The 18,745-nt window shown below is 46.6% G+C and overlaps 1 protein-coding gene across 1 annotated transcript in view; it reads right to left on the bottom strand.

Moving 5' to 3' along the window:
• Window positions 1-6,037, bottom strand: part of HCN1 (hyperpolarization activated cyclic nucleotide gated potassium channel 1) — a 537,736-nt gene extending 531,699 nt beyond the window's left edge. The window contains exon 1 of the mRNA XM_068249552.1: window positions 5,560-6,037. Coding sequence (XP_068105653.1) covers window positions 5,560-5,903 — 344 coding nt within the window. The 5' untranslated portion in view covers window positions 5,904-6,037. The remainder of the gene's footprint in view (window positions 1-5,559) is intronic.
• Between the last annotated feature and the right edge of the window lie 12,708 nt (window positions 6,038-18,745).

Here is an 18,745-nt window from a genome sequence, read left to right as displayed (position 1 = left end):
ACCTGCTCCTGTGCATGTCCCCAGCACTATATGGTGACCCGCTCCTGTGCATGTCCCCAGCACTATATGGTGACCCGCTCCTGTGCATGCCCCCAGCACTATATGGTGACCCGCTCCTGTGCATGTCCCCAGCACTATATGGTGACCCGCTCCTGTGCATGTCCCCAGCACTATATGGTGACCCGCTCCTGTGCATGCCCCCAGCACTATATGGTGACCCGCTCCTGTGCATGTCCCCAGCACTATATGGTGACCCGCTCCTGTGCATGTCCCCAGCACTATATGGTGACCCGCTCCTGTGCATGCCCCCAGCACTATATGGTGACCTGCTCCTGTGCATGTCCCCAGCACTATATGGTGACCCGCTCCTGTGCATGTCCCCAGCACTATATGGTGACCCGCTCCTGTGCATGCCCCCAGCACTATATGGTGACCCGCTCCTGTGCATGTCCCCAGCACTATATGGTGACCCGCTCCTGTGCATGTCCCCAGCACTATATGGTGACCCGCTCCTGTGCATGCCCCCAGCACTATATGGTGACCCGCTCCTGTGCATGTCCCCAGCACTATATGGTGACCCGCTCCTGTGCATGTCCCCAGCACTATATGGTGACCCGCTCCTGTGCATGCCCCCAGCACTATATGGTGACCCGCTCCTGTGCATGTCCCCAGCACTATATGGTGACCCGCTCCTGTGCATGTCCCCAGCACTATATGGTGACCCGCTCCTGTGCATGTCCCCAGCACTATATGGTGACCCGCTCCTGTGCATGCCCCCAGCACTATATGGTGACCCGCTCCTGTGCATGTCCCCAGCACTATATGGTGACCCGCTCCTGTGCATGTCCCCAGCACTATATGGTGACCCGCTCCTGTGCATGTCCCCAGCACTATATGGTGACCCGCTCCTGTGCATCCCCCAGCACTATATGGTGACCCGCTCCTGTGCATGCCCCCAGCACTATATGGTGACCCGCTCCTGTGCATGTCCCCAGCACTATATGGTGACCCGCTCCTGTGCATGTCCCCAGCACTATATGGTGGTCCAGTCCTGTGCATGTCCCCAGCACTATATGGTGACCCGCTCCTGTGCATGTCCCCAGCACTATATGGTGGCCCACTCCTGTGCATCCCCCAGCACTATATGGTGAAAGTGAATATATGTCCCCTGCACCAATCAGATAGATTTTCTCCCTAATTTTTACTATTACAATAACTTTATTTTCTTACTTCAAAGTGAAATGTACACGATGTAGCAAAAACTGACTTATTTCAGAATCAAATATCATCATCATAAATCGTAATAGGAACATCATTAAAGTTTTGTGATAAACGGAAGAAACAGCCAAATGAAATTAGTTTTTTTTTATCTACAGTAGCGCTTTTTCTTTTTAAACTGGAACTGTAAAAACTGAGAAATAACTTATTTTTATTTTTTTTCTATTTTCCCTATTAAAATGCATAGAAAACAAAATTGTTCTTGTGTAAAAATGCTAGTGTGTGTGTGTGTGTGTGTGTGTGTGTGTGTGTGTGCGTGCGTGCGTGCGTGCGTGCGTGCGTGCGTGAGTGTATGAGAGAGATAGGTAGATAGATATATCATTTAGGTGTCGTAAGTAGGTATAAAGTTATTGCTGATTAAATAAGGACATAGCTAAAATGTCAAATCTGCTCTGGTCCATTCGGGGGAAACAAGGTCTGGATGCAAAGTGGTTTGTGAAGAAGAAACAGAATGCTATGATCTCTTATTAGTTTATAATAGAATATCTGCCCATGCTCATCTTCTTGTTGCAGCATTTGATACAGACAGTTTGTTTCAGAAACACCCTCAGTGTCTGCAAAAGCCAAAATATCCATAAATACATCTAGCCTGCATGGTTCAGCTGTAGGTGTGGGGGGGGGGGGGGGTGTCACACTTCATGCCGGGGAAAATGGTCACTTTTTTTGTAGACAATTCTTTGTATTTTCCGCACATGTCAGCCGAGCCGACAGCAGCTAACTGTCGGCAATAGCCAGTGTTTCTTTACCTGCATGTGGAAAGTGCACATTGTAACACTAGACCATGAATATCTACAGGAAAGCATTGTGTGTGTTTTCGCATCACGGCAAAATGCACGCAATCCCGCTCAAGTGTGATCCCTGCCTCAGCCGTCTTGGCTCTGAGATACGGATTCTGCCTTCCACAATATAACAGCTTTTTCCTGGCATCACAACTGTTACATTTCAAGCTAACAGTCACACCAGCAGCCAGCCTATATTCAGAGGCTGAACTGACAGAGCCCATTGCAGAGACTGTACAGCTGAGATCCTGCTTTCAGCACCAAGGACAGCGACATCCCTTCCCTCCACTGGAGATCAGCATTCTAACCAGCACTCTGTCTATTCCCCTCCACAACTTACAACTGCCATGTCCTCCTCAAACACTATTAACTGTACAGAGCCAGTGGGACCCGCTCCAACTCTGACATGTACTAGGCCAGCCTCCAGCCCAGAGTTATATAGCAAGACACAGACTGATAGATAAGAGAGAATGACAACAGATAGATAGATAGATAGATAGATAGATAGATAGATAGATAGATAGATAGATAGATAGATAGGGCACAGACAGATTTTAATGCAGACAGAGTGAGAGATCATGCAGTCTGATAAGAGATAATTTGCATATTCAGTAGTAATGCATTGTGGGAGAACACAATCACTCAATTAAAGGGCAACTGAAGGATATGGAGGCTGCCATATGTACTTCCTTTAAAACAACGCACATTACCTGGCAGTCCTGCTGATCCTCTGCCTCTAATACTTTTAGCCATAGACCCTGAACAAGCCTGCAGCAGATCAGGTATTTCTGACATTATAGTCAGATCTGACTGGATTAGCTGCATGTTTGTTTCTGGCGTGATTCAGACACTACTGCAGACAAATAGATCAACAGGGCTGCCAGGCAACCGGTATTGTTTAAAAGGAAATAAATATGGCAGCCTCCATATCCCTCTCACGTCAGTTGTCCTTTAAAGCTGAATTGCTGCAAACACCTTCTGTTTTAAGAAGGAAAACTACACTGAGCATTGCCTTTTAGTAGGAGGGCTTTTCAGTCTCTTTTATACCCCTATAAATTCCTAGTGGTTTTGGGTCACCCGAGCTTCTGTAAGCTGCAGTCTGATAAAAGATGTATACATTTAAAATACAGAGAAATGATATAGCAATATGAAACTGCGTGCAAAGAGAAAGAAATATAGATAGCTAGGTAGAGGCATAATTATGAGAAAATTAAACAAACAGAAACATACACAAAGAAATAGATGATAAATCGATAGCAAAATGTGAAAACGAAAGATGAATAAATAAGACAGAAATGGGATTACTAATATAGACTGCAAGGAATGTCTTGTATTAAATAAATGACTTTTGCAGCGCTAGTCAGAAGCTATGTATTTCAGACAAGACAGTTGCACAGGTGTTTGCGAGCATTCCCACTGCCACTATGAATAATATAGCACCCCATCATACGCACGGCCTTTTTGCATGAATCTTACAGCCAGCATGGTCTAGTTTCAAGGTCATTGTTGCTACGTCAAGCCTATAAATCACAAACTGCAGATATGGGTCGTTCATAAAAGTGATGAGACGTTGTGCGCTCCTGGCTTATCTCTGTGCAGATCCCCAGTACAGGCCCAGCAGGGATCAGACACAACGTGCCACGCTCTACAACAGGCTGCATCCCTCCAAACGCCACATCCCAACACAGAACGCTGAGAAAGCGCAAACATCCTAATAAGAGAACGCTAAGAAACCACAAATATTCTAATACAGGGTGCTAACAAACATAATACAGAATGCTAAGAAATCAAAAACATTCTAATAGAACGCAGAGAAACCGCCAACATTCTAATACAGAATGCTGAGAAACCGCAAACATTCTAATACAGAATGCTGTGAAACCGCAAACATTCTAATACAGAATGCTGAGAAACCGCAAACATTCTAATACAGAATGCTGAGAAACTGCAAACATTCTAATACAGAATGCAGAGGAAACACAAACATTCTAATACAGAATGCAAAGGAACCACAAACGCAAAGGAACCACAAACATTCTAATACAGAACGCAGAGGAACCAGAAACATTCTAATACAGAACGCAGAGGAACCGCAAAACATTGTAAAACAAAATGAGGAGAAACCGGAAGCATACAGAACACCAAGAAACCACAAAACAGCACGCTGAGAAACCACAACCATTCCAATACAGGCCACAGAGAAAATGCAAATACTGTAATACACAACGCAGAGAAACTGCAAACATTCTACTAGAACACTGAGAAACCGCAAACATACAGAACTCAGAGCAACCGCAAACATTCTAATACAGAACGCCAAGAAACCTATCATCCTATAGACAAGCTTTGCAGCTTTGATTAAAGGGAACCTGTCGTGAAAGGGATATGGAGGCTGCCATATTTGTTCCTTTTAAAACAATACCAGTTGCCTGACTATCCTACTGATCTTTGGCTGCAGTAGTGTCTGAATCATACACCTGAAACAAGCATAGGGCTAATCTTGTCAGAAGCATCTCTTCTGCATATACTTGTTTGGTTTAAAGTATTCACCAGGACAAGCCAGGCAACTGGTATTATTTAAAAGGAAATAAATATGGCAGCCTCCATACCCCTATCCCTTCAGGTGCCCTTTAGTTTACGTGCCATTCCCATTCCCTTCTGTGTGACATCCTGATGTTCTATTAAAGGACCACTATCGCGAAAAAAGTAGGCAGTTAAAATCTGACAGAACCGACAGGTTTTGGGCAAGTCCATCTTTTCATGGGGGAGTCTCAGTGTTTTCTTTGATTTCAACAGCATTTCCTGAACAGCAGTATAAATGCCAAAATAGTAAGGGCGCCTTTTCCACTAGAAGCGGTGCGATGCGGTTACATAGCCGCATTGCACCGTGGGTATGCTGAAACACATGCATGGCAATGGAATAGTTTCCACTGCGTGCATGTTGTGCGGAGCGATCCGAGAATCTGCAGCATGCTGCAGATTCTGGCACGGCAGCATCCGCGTCCCATCTCTTCAACTGACTTCCGCATCGGGAGATGCGGAGGTGACGTGGGCACCGGCGAAAGTGATGCGTAGATGCATCGCATCAATTTCGCCAATGAAAAAGGGCCCTCAGATACCAGCCAGCCTCCCTACTCACTTCCACACAATTTTGTCAGTTAAACTTGGCAACTGCTGTTCAAGAAATGCTGTTAAAATGAAAGAAAACCCTGAGAATCCCCCACGAGGAGATAGACTGGCCCAAAACCTGTCAGTTTTGTCAGATTTTTGACTGCCTAATTTTTTCGTGATAATGGTCCTTTAAGTAAAACTTGAGTGTGTGTGTGTGATGTGCTGGAGGAGGAGGGAAACAATGTAGCGGCCACCCCAGCCGCCAGCCCATTGCACAAGGCGACAGCCTGGCCGTCATGCACTTCCAAAGTAATTGCACGCAACTTGTGGCATCTGCCACCCATTTATAGGAGGGATTAGCCGGCCCTGGATCCGCAGATTAGCCGTTTACCTGAAGTCACTATAGGGATGTATGATCCACACGCCTGCAGTCTTAACCCGTTCCTGCTCCTTCTCCACCGCCTTCTGGCTGCCGAACATGCGGAGGGAGAATTTATTGACCCCGGGCTGCAGCAGCGAGCTGAACTGTCTCTGCATGAAGCCGTATGGCCGGCCGGCCCCGTCCGCATCCTCGAAGCCGACCGCGGGCTCCTCGCCCTCCGCCTTGAAGCACACGGAGTTGCCATGCTCCTTGACGCTGGAGCTGCTGGCCGTCAGACTTTTCTCCGCTTTGCCCTGGAAGACGTTGTTCCCTTCGTCCCTGCTGTTGGTGGACGAGTTGAATTTGCTTTCCATGCTCAGGAGAGCAGCCTCGGCGCGGAGGAAGATGTAGAGAGGGAAGCAGACTGCCGCTCTACACCTCTGCTCCTCTCATCTGATGCCCTTCAGGAGCTCAGCCTCTCTCCTCTGCTGCAGCTGATGTGCTAGGGAGCCCAGAGACACGGAGGGAGCGCTGCGTCTGCTGCTCGCTGGCGCCATCTGATGGAGCAAGCGGGGCACTGCGTCCTTCCCCACTGCCGTGTGACTCTACCTGGGTGACATTGAGAGCAGACCTTGAAAAAGCACAGCTGCTGCTTCTCCCCGGGTATCCCAAAATGTGAGCGTGTGCCTGTGCAGCGCTATAGGGAAAGTAGTGGCTTTCTGTTACCCCCCCCCCCCCCCATATTTGTACAATTAGCAGTAGCACAGCAATATCCACAGTACTGTATACTGTCAGTTTTATGTATTTAGAAGGTAGTCTACATCTAGGGCAGGTTGTAGACTTTTTGCTGCCTCAAGCAAACCTGTGCGGACTGCCCCCCCCCCCCCATCTATATATAGATATATATGTAAATCACAACGCTAAATGGAGTATCCACGGCTGCGGCAGCATATGTTTGATTACATCAGTCAGGGCCGGATTTACCATAAGGCACTGTAAGCACATGTCTACAGGTGCCTGATGATGGAAAGGCGGCTCACTAACCTCCCCCAGCGCCTGCTTCCCTGTGCAGAGTCCTAATGAGAGGTTACTCACCCCATAGGCCAATGCAGGGGGGGATTACAGCTGCCCAGAATCCCCCTCAGACCAGGGCTGCTGCAGTGTCTGGGGACAGGCACAAGGTGAGACACCAGAATATCCTGCAGCTCACAGCACTACCCCCTTTCTTTCCATACTACAGTTGTCTTTGGATGGTCCAGCAGTGTGTGTACAGAGCATGGAGCAACAGCATGTGTACAGAGCATGGAGCAGCAGTGTGTGTACAGAGCATGGAGCAGCAGTGTGTGTACAGAGCATGGAGCAACAGCATGTGTACAGAGCATGGAGCAGCAGTGTGTGTACAGAGCATGGAGCAGCAGCATGTGTACAGAGCATGGAGCAGCAGTGTGTGTACAGAGCATGGAGCAGCAGTGTGTGTACAGAGCATGGAGCAACAGCATGTGTACAGAGCATGGAGCAGCAGTGTGTGTACAGAGCATGGAGCAACAGCATGTGTACAGAGCATGGAGCAACAGCATGTGTACAGAGCATGGTCCAGCAGTGTGTGTACAGAGCATGGAGCAGCAGTGTGGGTACAGAGCATGGAGCAGCAGTGTGTGTACAGAGCATGGAGCAACAGCATGTGTACAGAGCATGGTCCAGCAGTGTGTGTACAGAGCATGGAGCAGCAGTGTGTGTACAGAGCATGGAGCAGCAGTGTGTGTACAGAGCATGGAGCAGCAGTGTGTGTACAGAGCATGGAGCAGCAGCGTGTGTACAGAGCATGGTCCAGCAGTGTGTGTACAGAGCATGGAGCAGCAGCGTGTGTACAGAGCATGGAGCAGCAGCATGTGTACAGAACATGGAGCAGCAGCATGTGTACAGAGCATGGTCCAGCAGTGTGTGTACAGAGCATGGAGCAGCAGCATGTGTACAGAGCATGGTTCAGCAGCATGTGTACAGAGCATGGGGCAGCAGTTTATGTACAGAGCATGGGGCAGCAGTGTGTGTACAGAGCATGGGGCAGCAGTGTGTGTACAGAGCATGGAGCAGCAGTATGTGTATAGAGCATGGGGCAGCAGTGTGTGTACAGAGCATGGAGCATGTGTACAGAGCATGGAGCAGCAGCATGTGTACAGAGCATGAAGCAGCATTGTGTGTACAGAGCATGGTCCAGCAGTGTGTGTACAGAGCATGGAGCAGCAGTGTGTGTACAGAGCATGGAGCAGCAGTGTGTGTACAGAGCATGGAGCAGCAGTGTGTGTACAGAGCATGGAGCAGCAGTGTGTGTACAGAGCATGGAGCAGCAGTGTGTGTACAGAGCATGGAGCAGCAGTGTATGTACAGAGCATGAAGCAGCAGCGTGTGTACAGAGCATGGAGCAGCAGCATGTGTACAGAGCATGGAGCATCAGTGTGTGTACAGAGCATGGAGCAGCATCGTGTGTACAGAGCATGGAGCAGCGTGTGTACAGAGCATGGAGCAGCAGTGTGTGTGTACAGAGCATGGAGCAGCAGTGTGTGTACAGGGCATGAAACAGCAGCAGTGTGTACAGAGCATGGAGCAGCAGTGTTTGTACAGAGCATGAAGCAGCAGTGTGTGTGCAGAGCATGGAGCAGCAGTGTGTGTACAGAGCATGGAGTAGCAGTGTGTGTACAGAGCATAGACCAGTAGCATGTGTAAAGAGCATGGAGCAGCAGCGTGTGTACAGAGCATAAAGCAGCAGCATGTGTACAGAGCATGGAGCAGCAGTGTCTGTACAGAGCATGGAGCAGCAGCGTGTGTACAGAGCATGAAGCAGCAGTGTGTACAGAGCATGGAGCAGCAGTGTGTGTACAGAGCATGGAGTAGCAGTGTGTGTACAGAGCATGAAGCAACTCTGGGGAACTTAACAGAGTCAGGTAGGAACACAGCCCTGTGCCCTGTTGTGCGAATGCTTCACTCTCCTTTTCATTAGCAATGTCGGCTGTCTTCATTATTATCTGTATCTAAACTGCTCCTGATCGATCCCGTTGTCGATCGGGAGCAGACTAATTTAGGAAATAATTGTCAGATCCGGTCATTTGTACAGAAACTTGCATTATGTGTACCCAGCATGATGTCCTACCATATTATTATACTGTATTGTGCGTGGCTGAGGGAGGCCTTTCAGGAATTCCCCCCTTGAAAATCCTGGATCCTGCACCCAGCTCTCAGCATTCCACTGACGAGATCTCCCTTGAGTAAGGGGCACCTCTAGCAACTTAATACTGAGGTTCCTCTAGCTACCTAATACTTGGTGGCAGCTCTAGCTGCTTAATATTGAGGGTACTTCTGGTTACCTAATACTAAGGCGCACCTGTAGCTACCTATGATAGGCAAGGGAAGTAATGGAGAAATGACAGCTGGGACAACCAGCACACTTGTGGAGCAATTTGGTGGAGGTTTGTAGATTCGTGGAAGGTGAAATCTAAGGCGCCAGGACATCTGTGCCTAAAGGCTCCTGTGATTTAAATCCAGGCCTGACATAAGTGGACATAAGCTGAGGATACGATGGACTGTTGTAATTATATTTTCCCCCTGCATCTTTAAAACAGACTGATAAGCTCCTCTGAGTACAGTTAGTGGCATGACTATGTACTCTGTATAGTGCTGCAGAAGATGTAAATGCCATATAAATACAAAAAATAATATTATGGTAGGACTTTAGACCATGCCTATGGTAATATTAGATTGTGAACTCCTGTGAGGACAGTCAGTCACATGACTATGTACTATGTAATGTGCTGCAGAAGATGTCAGTGCTATATAAATACATAATAATAATATGGTAGGACATTACACTATGACTATGGTAGGATTAGAGTGTGAGCTCCTCTAAAGGACAGTCAGTGACATGACTATGTACTCTGTAATGTGCTGCAGGAGGTGTCAGTACTCTATAAATGCGTAATAATAATAATATGGTTAGGACATTAGACTATGACTATGGTGAAATAAGATTGTGAGGGCTACCAGGCTTCCCCCCTTTTCTCCCCACTAGGGGGATGTCCTGCTGGGGGGGTCTGATCGCCGCCGGCCATCTGCGTTTTGCGGGGGGGGGGGGCTCCTCAAAGCCCCCCTCCGCAGCGATTTCCGCCCTCCCTCTCCATACCTCCCTCTCTCGCAGGCTATGTAATGCGCCGGACGGATATCCGTCCTGCGCCTCCTAGGATAGGCTTCAGCCTATCAGATGCCGGCGATGCCCGGCCAATCAGAGGCGTATGATGTAAACAGCGGGGATTTCTTTCCCGCGTGTTTACATTTCGCGTGCGAGCTGCGATCAGCGGCTCGCAGTCTGTTCACGGAGACACCTTCCGTGTAATACCAATTAAGACCTGCCGAAGCCTATCGGCATTAGGCGGTCGTTAAGTGGTTAACCACTTAAGGACCACAGGCTTAAACAACCCCCAAGGACCAGGCTATTTTCTACAAACTAGGCCACTGCAGCTTTAAGGGCTCGCTGCAGGGCCGTACAACTCAGCATAGCAGTGATTTCCCCCCCCCCCTTTTCTGCCCACCAACAGCGATTTCTGTTGGTGGGCTCTGATCGCTGCTGGGGTGTTTGTTTGTTTTTTGTAAATATTTATTTGTGGGTTTTTTGTAATAAAAATGATGTTTTTTTTATTTTTTTTATTTCCGCCCACTTTTTCTAACCTTGACACAAAATCACTCAGTTACCAAGTGTGTGAGCTTTGGGGTCATCACCATCAATAATGTAAGAATGGAAGCAGTTTCAATTTTCCTATTGAAATAAATTAAACAAATCTGATTGGTTATTTATGGCATTTCCCCCTTTTCTGAATTTGAACTCCAGTCATCCAATGACCGACTGTACCAGATTTGAGGCCTCTGTCTGCCATTAACAGTGTAAGAATGGCAGAAATGTTAACATTCGTTTACATAGCAAACAACCAACCGCTGAGAATATGCAACAATACAATTGAAAATTCATTCAGAAAGGTGGAGTTGAAGCTGTTGTTTTATGCTCTGCCCACTTTCCCTGAATTTTTAAACTTGGTCACCGGGGTTGGGGACTTTAAAATTTTCCCATTGATGTCAATGGGTGAAATCTGATTGGCTGATTTGTGGTTCCACTTTCCACCCAGTTGTGTGTGTGTGTGTATGGGGAGGGGGGGCATGAAACCCACAAACATATCTTTCCAGGAAGTAAGGGATCTGTATACCAAATTTCGTAAAATCGGTCAAGGCGTTTTTTCGAGTGATGGCGGCACGCACACACATAAGTCCGTTTTTTATATGTACAGTAGAATCCTGGTAACTGGAACTCAGGCATCCGGCAGTGTCAACTAACTGGCATGCCCGGTGGGACACAATGGGGGTGATCCTTATTAACTTTGCGCAGCGGTGTGCAGCAGTAACTACTTATGCATAGTTCTTTTCACTTCTTGACGCTCCCTGCTGTCCTTGTATGGCTCCCCTGCATGTCACCTTTCCCACACTGGGTCACATGATATATTGGGGCCATGCACGGAGAACACCGAACAGCAGCTGGGAGTGAAAACGATGGTGCCAGGGGATTCGTAAGTAGTGTAACCCTCTAAAAAAGGGTCCCAAAAGGTTTGCTAATGTATTTCTATGTGTGAGGTAACTTTACTATCTAAGGCTAAGTCTCGTTTTAGATGCTTGTCTGTGGAACCAAAACGGCCCATGGGAGAGGAGAGGAGGCGTTGTAATGGTCGCATAGACTGTTGCTAAGCGACCAAAGCACACAGAGAAGTGGAACTATCCAGAAGCCCCGTGCGGCCTGTCGGAAGCTACAGCGCAGGCACGGAGGGGCAGAGCTAGAAGGGTGTAGCCGGAGGGAACTGGCTGAAGTTAGCCAGAATGCGCCAGAGAGCGAGGAGAGCTGAACGGAACATAGGAGACAGGAGCAGCGGTAAGGAGCGGGAAAGGAGGCCACGATTGGAGGAAGGCCGCAGCAGTCACACCGGAGACTAAGAGGGGACCCGGCGGCCACGCAGTGACTACAGTGGAGCAAGTAAGGCAGAGGCAACCCGGCAAGACAGTGACCGGAGACCAGAGGTATCGTGCACAGAGTCCATCCGAGCTAGTTTGGACAGAGAGGACCCCGGCAGTCAGATGAGTATTAGGCCTGAGAGCCAACTTCAAGTCACAGTGTGTGTTCAGTTAGTAGCCAGTGTTCAGCGGAGGCTTGCTGAGATAGAAATATAGCAACCCAGAACCTGAAGAGGCCAGTTCTGTTCAAAGTGCTGTTACTAGAGACTGTTTGTGTGCAAAAGCTTTAAAGATACAGAGACCTTGTGTTGATGATACAGTTGTTGATGCAAGATAGAGCTGCCCAGCTAAAGTGAAGACATTTTTTGCCGCTTATATAAAGTGTATTGAGAGTAAAGGCCTTGCTGTCACTAAGAGATATTAACAGCCTCCATAAGTACTGCGCAAAGCTGACACAGCCTACCGCTTGCATTAAGTCCTGTTATAGAGACATTGTTCCTGTCAAGTCCATTTCAAGTCAAGAGTTAAAGTTCATGTACTCTTCTGTGCTATGTTTTGAAGTGTTACTGAGAGTTTGATAAAAGAAGTGAACCAAAGTGTGATTTATGCATATTACTTAAGTACACAGTCCTAAAGAAACCGGAAATTACTAAGGCCGTGAGAGTGAAGAGAACCTGTCAGTATTAAAGAAGATAAGTGAAAGAGGAGGAGTTGCATTGTGTCTTGTGATACTAAAAGTGTGCTATAGTAAAAAGTGAACTGACAACTCTCCAAGATACAGAGTTAACTTACTTGGAGTACAAGTTTTGCAACAACTCTAAATTAGAGCTTATTTAGCCTAAAAGTAATAGTGCACTAAAAGAGAGTTCTATTGTGGGAGAGTGATTCGGGTGGCATAGCTGGATGCATTGGTCACTTTATCTTTTATTTTGTTTACTTTTATTTTCCTAACCTTTTTGTTTATTTGATTTATATTTTATTTTGTTTGTTATTTTGGGAGGCCCTATCCAGACAGGAGAGTTAAGTGTAAAGTGGGTTTGTGGTAGATTATCAAGGGTAAAGAGTCTAAAAGATCTTTAAGCAAGGTGAGCATTCTTTTTGGGATCAACCAACAAACTGCAACTATACAGTACCATCTTTAAGAACTGTCATGAGGCCCCCCAAGGTTTTGTTAAGCAATATAGCTTGGACTTGGTTGCAAGGGACTGAGAACTGTTTAGGAACTGAAATTGCTCAGTAGACCATCCCCAGCCCACATCCCAACAGTGGTACTGTGATGTAAACATACTGTAAGGTGATTGATTATTGTACAAGAAGACCTTTGTAGCTCAAATTTTGTATATAATTTGTATGTAACTTAACCTTTTTATTCCGCAGCATTTACCGATGCATCGACTGTGAAGACTAGGAGATTGTGTATTTTGACCAGTGATGTGCAAGGAAGGTGTATTGTGTTGTTGAAGTGTTACGGGTTGATTGAAGCTACCAGTGACCACTGTTAGGTCGCAAATAAATGTTTGATAATTTCAGAGTCAGTGTCCGATGGATTCCTCTCAGCCGGGGCCCGGTGCTAACGTTTAAATCGGGTTACAGTAGTTTCTGCTGCACACCGCTGTGCAAATAATCCATTGGGGGGAGGTTAGTGTTATTTTTAATGCTGGTTGCTTGACTTCTCAAGCAACTGGCAAGGCAAGCACACATAGCAGGCAGCAGTTGGCCTGTGCCAACTGGTAAAAACATACAAAAGATATACAGGTAAATCATCAATCTAAAGGTTACAGACACATTTGAATTAAAAGCAACAGTGCCATTTACCATAGTTATACAGTGTTTTATATAGCAGAATTCTTCCAGTTGCATGTATAAGAACCTTTGGCTCAATATTAGAGAGCGTTTTACACCTTGTAGTTAGTACAGCAGAGTTCCCATTATCCGGAACTCAGGCAACTGGAAGTCTCAACTAACCGGCATGCATGAGGGGTAACAAGGACCTTTTTGGGAGGGCTTTTTTTGGGGTGCTGGCTGTAAAATACCTACCGAGCCTCCAGCGACATCTAGCAGCCTCCCTGTACCTTCTCGCTGGGCTTCTAGCGGGTTTTGGCATCGCCAGCTTGCTTGCACGGGGGAAGCCAGAAAGCCGCGAGGAGGAACAGGATGGCTGCTAGACAACCAGGTTGCTACTGAAGCAAATCCAACAAGCCCTAGTCTGAGTTGCTTAGAGGATGCCAAACCTGGATCAGTGGCAGCGAGGATGGTGGAGGAAGCCTCAGGACTTTCCAAAGACTTTCTTCTACTAAGTTAACTATCTAACTTTTTTTCCTAATTTCACTTTAGGTTCACTTTAAAGGAAAATATAAGATTTCAGCATTGCTTCCTGGTTGGAGGTTTATCTCAGTGCAATCCTTGAGAGATCAAAAAAGTATCTTGCTAAGAGAATTTTCCAGATTTCAATTTACATTAAAACTTTAAAACTCAGAACCAGTTCAGATGACATTACTAAACTCAGAAAATGAATTATATTTTCCAACCTATTTACAAAGTCAATATCAGTAATCTATGATCTGTTAAACTCTCACAAACTTTGAAGAAAAGACTCCATCACAGAAAAAATAGGAAATAGATATGCAACTGAGCCTAGTGAGCAAATCATGAGAAAATAATCTTGGTCGGGTCTTCTAAGTGTTTCATGAATGTCCCCTTGATCAAAACTTCAATAAACTCTTACATCGTACTCATCTAATGCCCAGGGCCAGTTCTAGCTCCAATGGGGACCCGGTGCAATAGTACAAGACAAAGGGGAAGAGGCGCCCAGTGGAAATAAAATATGTTAAAAACAAATGAAACTAAAAAGTGTGAGGTGGCTTACCTCAATGAAGACCAATTCATATATAACATGAATGGGAATTTATAATAATTTATTATTTATTATGTATTATATAGATCCTGTTAGCTACATAGATAGGCACTCTTTATGCGGCTAACAGGATCTACTGGCACGTTTATTTGGCCTGAGGAAGTGGGCAGAATCCCATGAAATGCGTTGCCTGTGTTTTATAATAAATTCCCATTCATTTTATATATGAATTGGTCTTCCTTAAGGTAAGCCACCTGACACTTTTCAGTTTCATTTGTTTTTAACATATTTTATTTCCACTGGGCGCCTCTTCCCCTAGTGCCAAAACAAAAAACCCTTTGGGAGGGGTACCACCCACATCTGACCCCATTCAGTGGTGCCACTACCTTATAGATCAGTGTTCCTCAACCCTGTCCTCAAGGCCCACCAACAGTATATGTTTTGCAGAAAACCACAAACATGCACAGGTGGGGTAATTAGTGTCTCAGCAGAGCTGATTAACTACCTGCGTGGATTTCCACAAAACATGCACTGTTGGTGGGCCTTGAGGACATGGTTGGGGAACACTGTAAATAGATCATCAGAGTATGTGTACTTTTTACAAGAGTGTGACCATTTCCATTTGACCTGGATACTCGAGTGGAGTCGGGGTTATACATCTCTACCTGACTGCTGTGGTCGGTTGCCCTTCTGCAACCCACCTTTGTGAGTATCAACCACCACCCATCCCCTTCTGTATTTTCGTGACGTACTGCACCATTTGGGCTCCTGTTGTCTCTGAGTTTTTTCCTTTTAGGGTGCAGTCCTTTACATCCAACTACCACAATGGTGCAATAGTAACTTGGGGACCCCCTGACTGAACAAGCCCCCCCCCCCCCCCACCGACAGCTGCAGAATACATCCCCCGTTCTCCCTCTGACCTTCTGACTTGTGCTACTTGTTGCCTCGCCCTCACAAGTATAAATGAGCAACTGTGCTCCACAGTCTTAGGTAGGTTCCCTTCTAGTATAGATTGCCAATAATGCCCCCCCCCAGCATAAGGTAGCCCCCCTCACAGTATAGATGGCAAGCTGTGCCCTAACCCCTCCCCCCCCCTCTTTCCCATTTGGTAGCCTTACTCCTCCGGTGGTGCAGTAATAAGAATGTACACTGCTCTGCATATGGGTGTGCAAGGGGCAGCACTCAGGGAGGCCCTGCCAGCCACTGCTGTTTCACCTCCACCACAAGCTGCGGTACTGGCCAGACATATTGCATGTTTTAAAGAAATCCTGTAATGAAGAAAAAGTCTCATGGGGGGTATTTACCTTGTGAGGGGGAAGCCTCTGGATCCTAACGAGGCTTCCCCCGTTCTTCTCTGTCCCTCCGTTGTCCAGCTGCAGCCCCCGAAGTGTGGCGATAAATATTTACCTCCCGGGATCCAGCACAGGTGTACTGGCGGATCTCCCTTCGGGATAAGGCGGAAATAGCCAAACCCAGACGATCTGCTCTACTGCGCAGGCGCGAGTTCTTTTGCACCTGCGTAGTAGAGTGGATATGATCTGGTTCGGCTATTTATGCCTTACCCGAAGAAAGAGCTGCTACTGCGTCTGCACTGGATCCCGGCAAGGTAAATAAATCGGCGCTTGTCGGAGGAGGATTCTGGGATGCTTCGCGGGAGCCAGCACTGGACTGCCTGCAGCTACAGGGATTGGGGAAGCCTCATTTGGGACCCTAAGGCTTCCCCCTCCCGAGGCGAGTACCCCCAGGGGATGTTTTTTTTCTTACAGAGTCTCTTTAATGGGAGATGCTTGGGGGGCCCCATATGGACTCGGGCTTGGGAGCAATTGCCCCACTTGCCTTAATTGTAGCACCAGCCCTGCTAATGGCTGATAAATTAACTAAAACCTACCTCTCCAGGAGCCCCAGATGCTTTAGAGGATGGGATGAAATAGGAGATGTGTGGCACGCTTTGGTGGAAATGTCCAGTAGCTAGAAACATATGGAGGACCTGGGTAGTAACTTATGTCAGACTCATATTGATCCACTACCTTCTAATGTCCTTTTGAACCTTCCTATCCCAACATTATCCTCCAGGGAAAACAGAGCAGCTACGCTTCATTCTTCCTCCAGTTGGCTCTCAGACACTTTGAACTGGCCTCAAATTATCTCAAAGATTTATTATATCTGTATAAATAACTCCTATTATTCAACATACCTCTGGTACATTCTATAAATTATGGGACCCATTACCTCTTTCCAGGTGGGGCAAATAGAGTTTGCTCTTATGAGTTTCAGTGAATGTTGACCCTTTGTGGGTCACAAGTGTATGTACTTTCATCTGCAAACACATATTAACCACTTGAGGACCCCCCTAGTGACCAGGACATTTTTTGTTAAAATGGCCACTGCAGCTTTAAGGCCAAGCTGCAGGGCTGCACAACACAGCACACAAGTGATTCCACCCCCCTTTTCCCCCCACCAACAGAGCTTCCTGTTGGTGGGGTCTGATCCCCGCACAATAATATTTTTTTTTCACAAATAGTTTTATTAATTTTAAATGTGGTTGTTTTTTTTGTTTTTGATTTGTTTTCTCTAAACCCTCCCTCCCTCCCCCTGCTAGCCAATCATTGTGATCGGCTGTCATAGGCTTCAGCCTATGACAGCGGATCACCGCTGACACTCTGGAGGGGACAGCCGTGTCACACGGCTGTCCCCAGTACAGTGCTGCTGCAGATCGCAGCGCTGTACAAAGTAATTAGACAGCGGTTATGGCGTCACAGTCTACCGAGCTGGGCGACTGAAGGCGGAGCGGAGCTCTGCCTTCCAAGTAGGAGATGCACGCGCAGCGTGCGCGCGATCTGCTAGCGCCATGGATGGCTGTTCACGCCAATCGGCGTGGAGCGGTCCTGGGGCTGCCACACTGCTCACGCCAATTGGCGTGGAGCAGTCGGCAACTGTTTAAAAGGATGCTATCCCTAATTCTGAACCGCGCATGCACATAGTCAGGGACGCGTACTGGTGACTTCAGGCTGAAGTCGCTGATTAACGGAGCTGCCTGCGGGACCAGGAAAGGAGCCAGGAGGACGCCTGGAGACCTCGTGGCCTACGGTGGGCTGGAGGAAGCCCCAAGTAAGTGCAAATTTTGTTTTTAAAACCTGTTCAGTATCCCTTTAACATTCACATTTACGCCTTTTTTAAACACACCACTGTCTGCATTTTTCTATGGAAACCCCGTGTAGTAGATTAACATTGAACCACAAGCGCACTAAAAAATGCATACTGATGTGGAAAAACATGCACCCAAATGTGTCTCATTTTCCTGGGGAGCCGTGGGAACCGGTGAACAAGTCTATAAATGTATCATAATAGTGTATAATTCTGCTACTGATGGCATTCTGGTGCAAAGCAGAACTAAGGAAATTGCCACTCATTTCTTGTGGGAGGACATTTGAGACGAGGAAGATGCCAGCTTATGCAAAACAGACATTAGACACTATAAATATGCTAGCACTTGTATTAAAGACTTCTTGCCAATATTTCAGACATTAAAAATTCTTACAAGACCTAATTTGCAGGTGGTTGAAGTTCAGTGAGTGTTGCTTCCACTGCAAGAAAAGAGTTGTTCTCTGCCAGAGAATAGATTTATGGCCTTTAATTAGTTATCATCAGTGAGGGTTACACTATATCTAGGTCCCAACTAGAGAGAAACTGTCATTTGCATACCTAAATGTTTAACCCTTTCAGTGATAAAAATAAAATAAACACAGTCTATAGAAGGGAATGGCACTGTACATACATACATACACATGTTAATCCTATCATGACATGTCAGTCCAGGTACCCTATTGGGTGGATATACATGAATCTGCCATGAAAAAGAAACCAGTGCAGGTCTCCCTATGGAATCACTGTAATTAAAGAATCCAAAGAAGTCTTTGAAATAAACCTTCAAGCCTTTCTATTTTAACTATGAGGAGAATGCTATAGTAAACATACAATTTAACTTTTACTGTACCTAAACTTAAAGGACAACTGACCTGAAAAGCAACCTGTAAAATAAACATATGCAGCACATGCAGTAATACTCCGCCCTGAAAACTACATCCATTGTCCCTTACTCTGAGGTCCCTCAGGTGCCCCGTTCAATCCCTCCATTCTGAAATCCGGCACATCCATATTGAAAATGGCGTCAACCCCGGAAGTTTCTTGTCACTTTGTTATTGGCAAGGTGCTAGCTCAGGACACTTGGGAGTGCACTTAGAGGGGCGGAGAGGGGTGTTAAAGGGACAAGAGTGGTCCAGAGCAGACAGAAGCCTTCCTGTTTCTGCTAGAGATTATGGGGTCCAG

Source organism: Hyperolius riggenbachi, chromosome 1, assembly GCF_040937935.1.
Source record: "Hyperolius riggenbachi isolate aHypRig1 chromosome 1, aHypRig1.pri, whole genome shotgun sequence".
NCBI classification, from domain to species: Eukaryota; Metazoa; Chordata; class Amphibia; order Anura; family Hyperoliidae; genus Hyperolius; species Hyperolius riggenbachi.
Note: the sequence above shows the minus strand (reverse complement) of the source record. Positions and strands in the feature narration are given on the sequence as shown.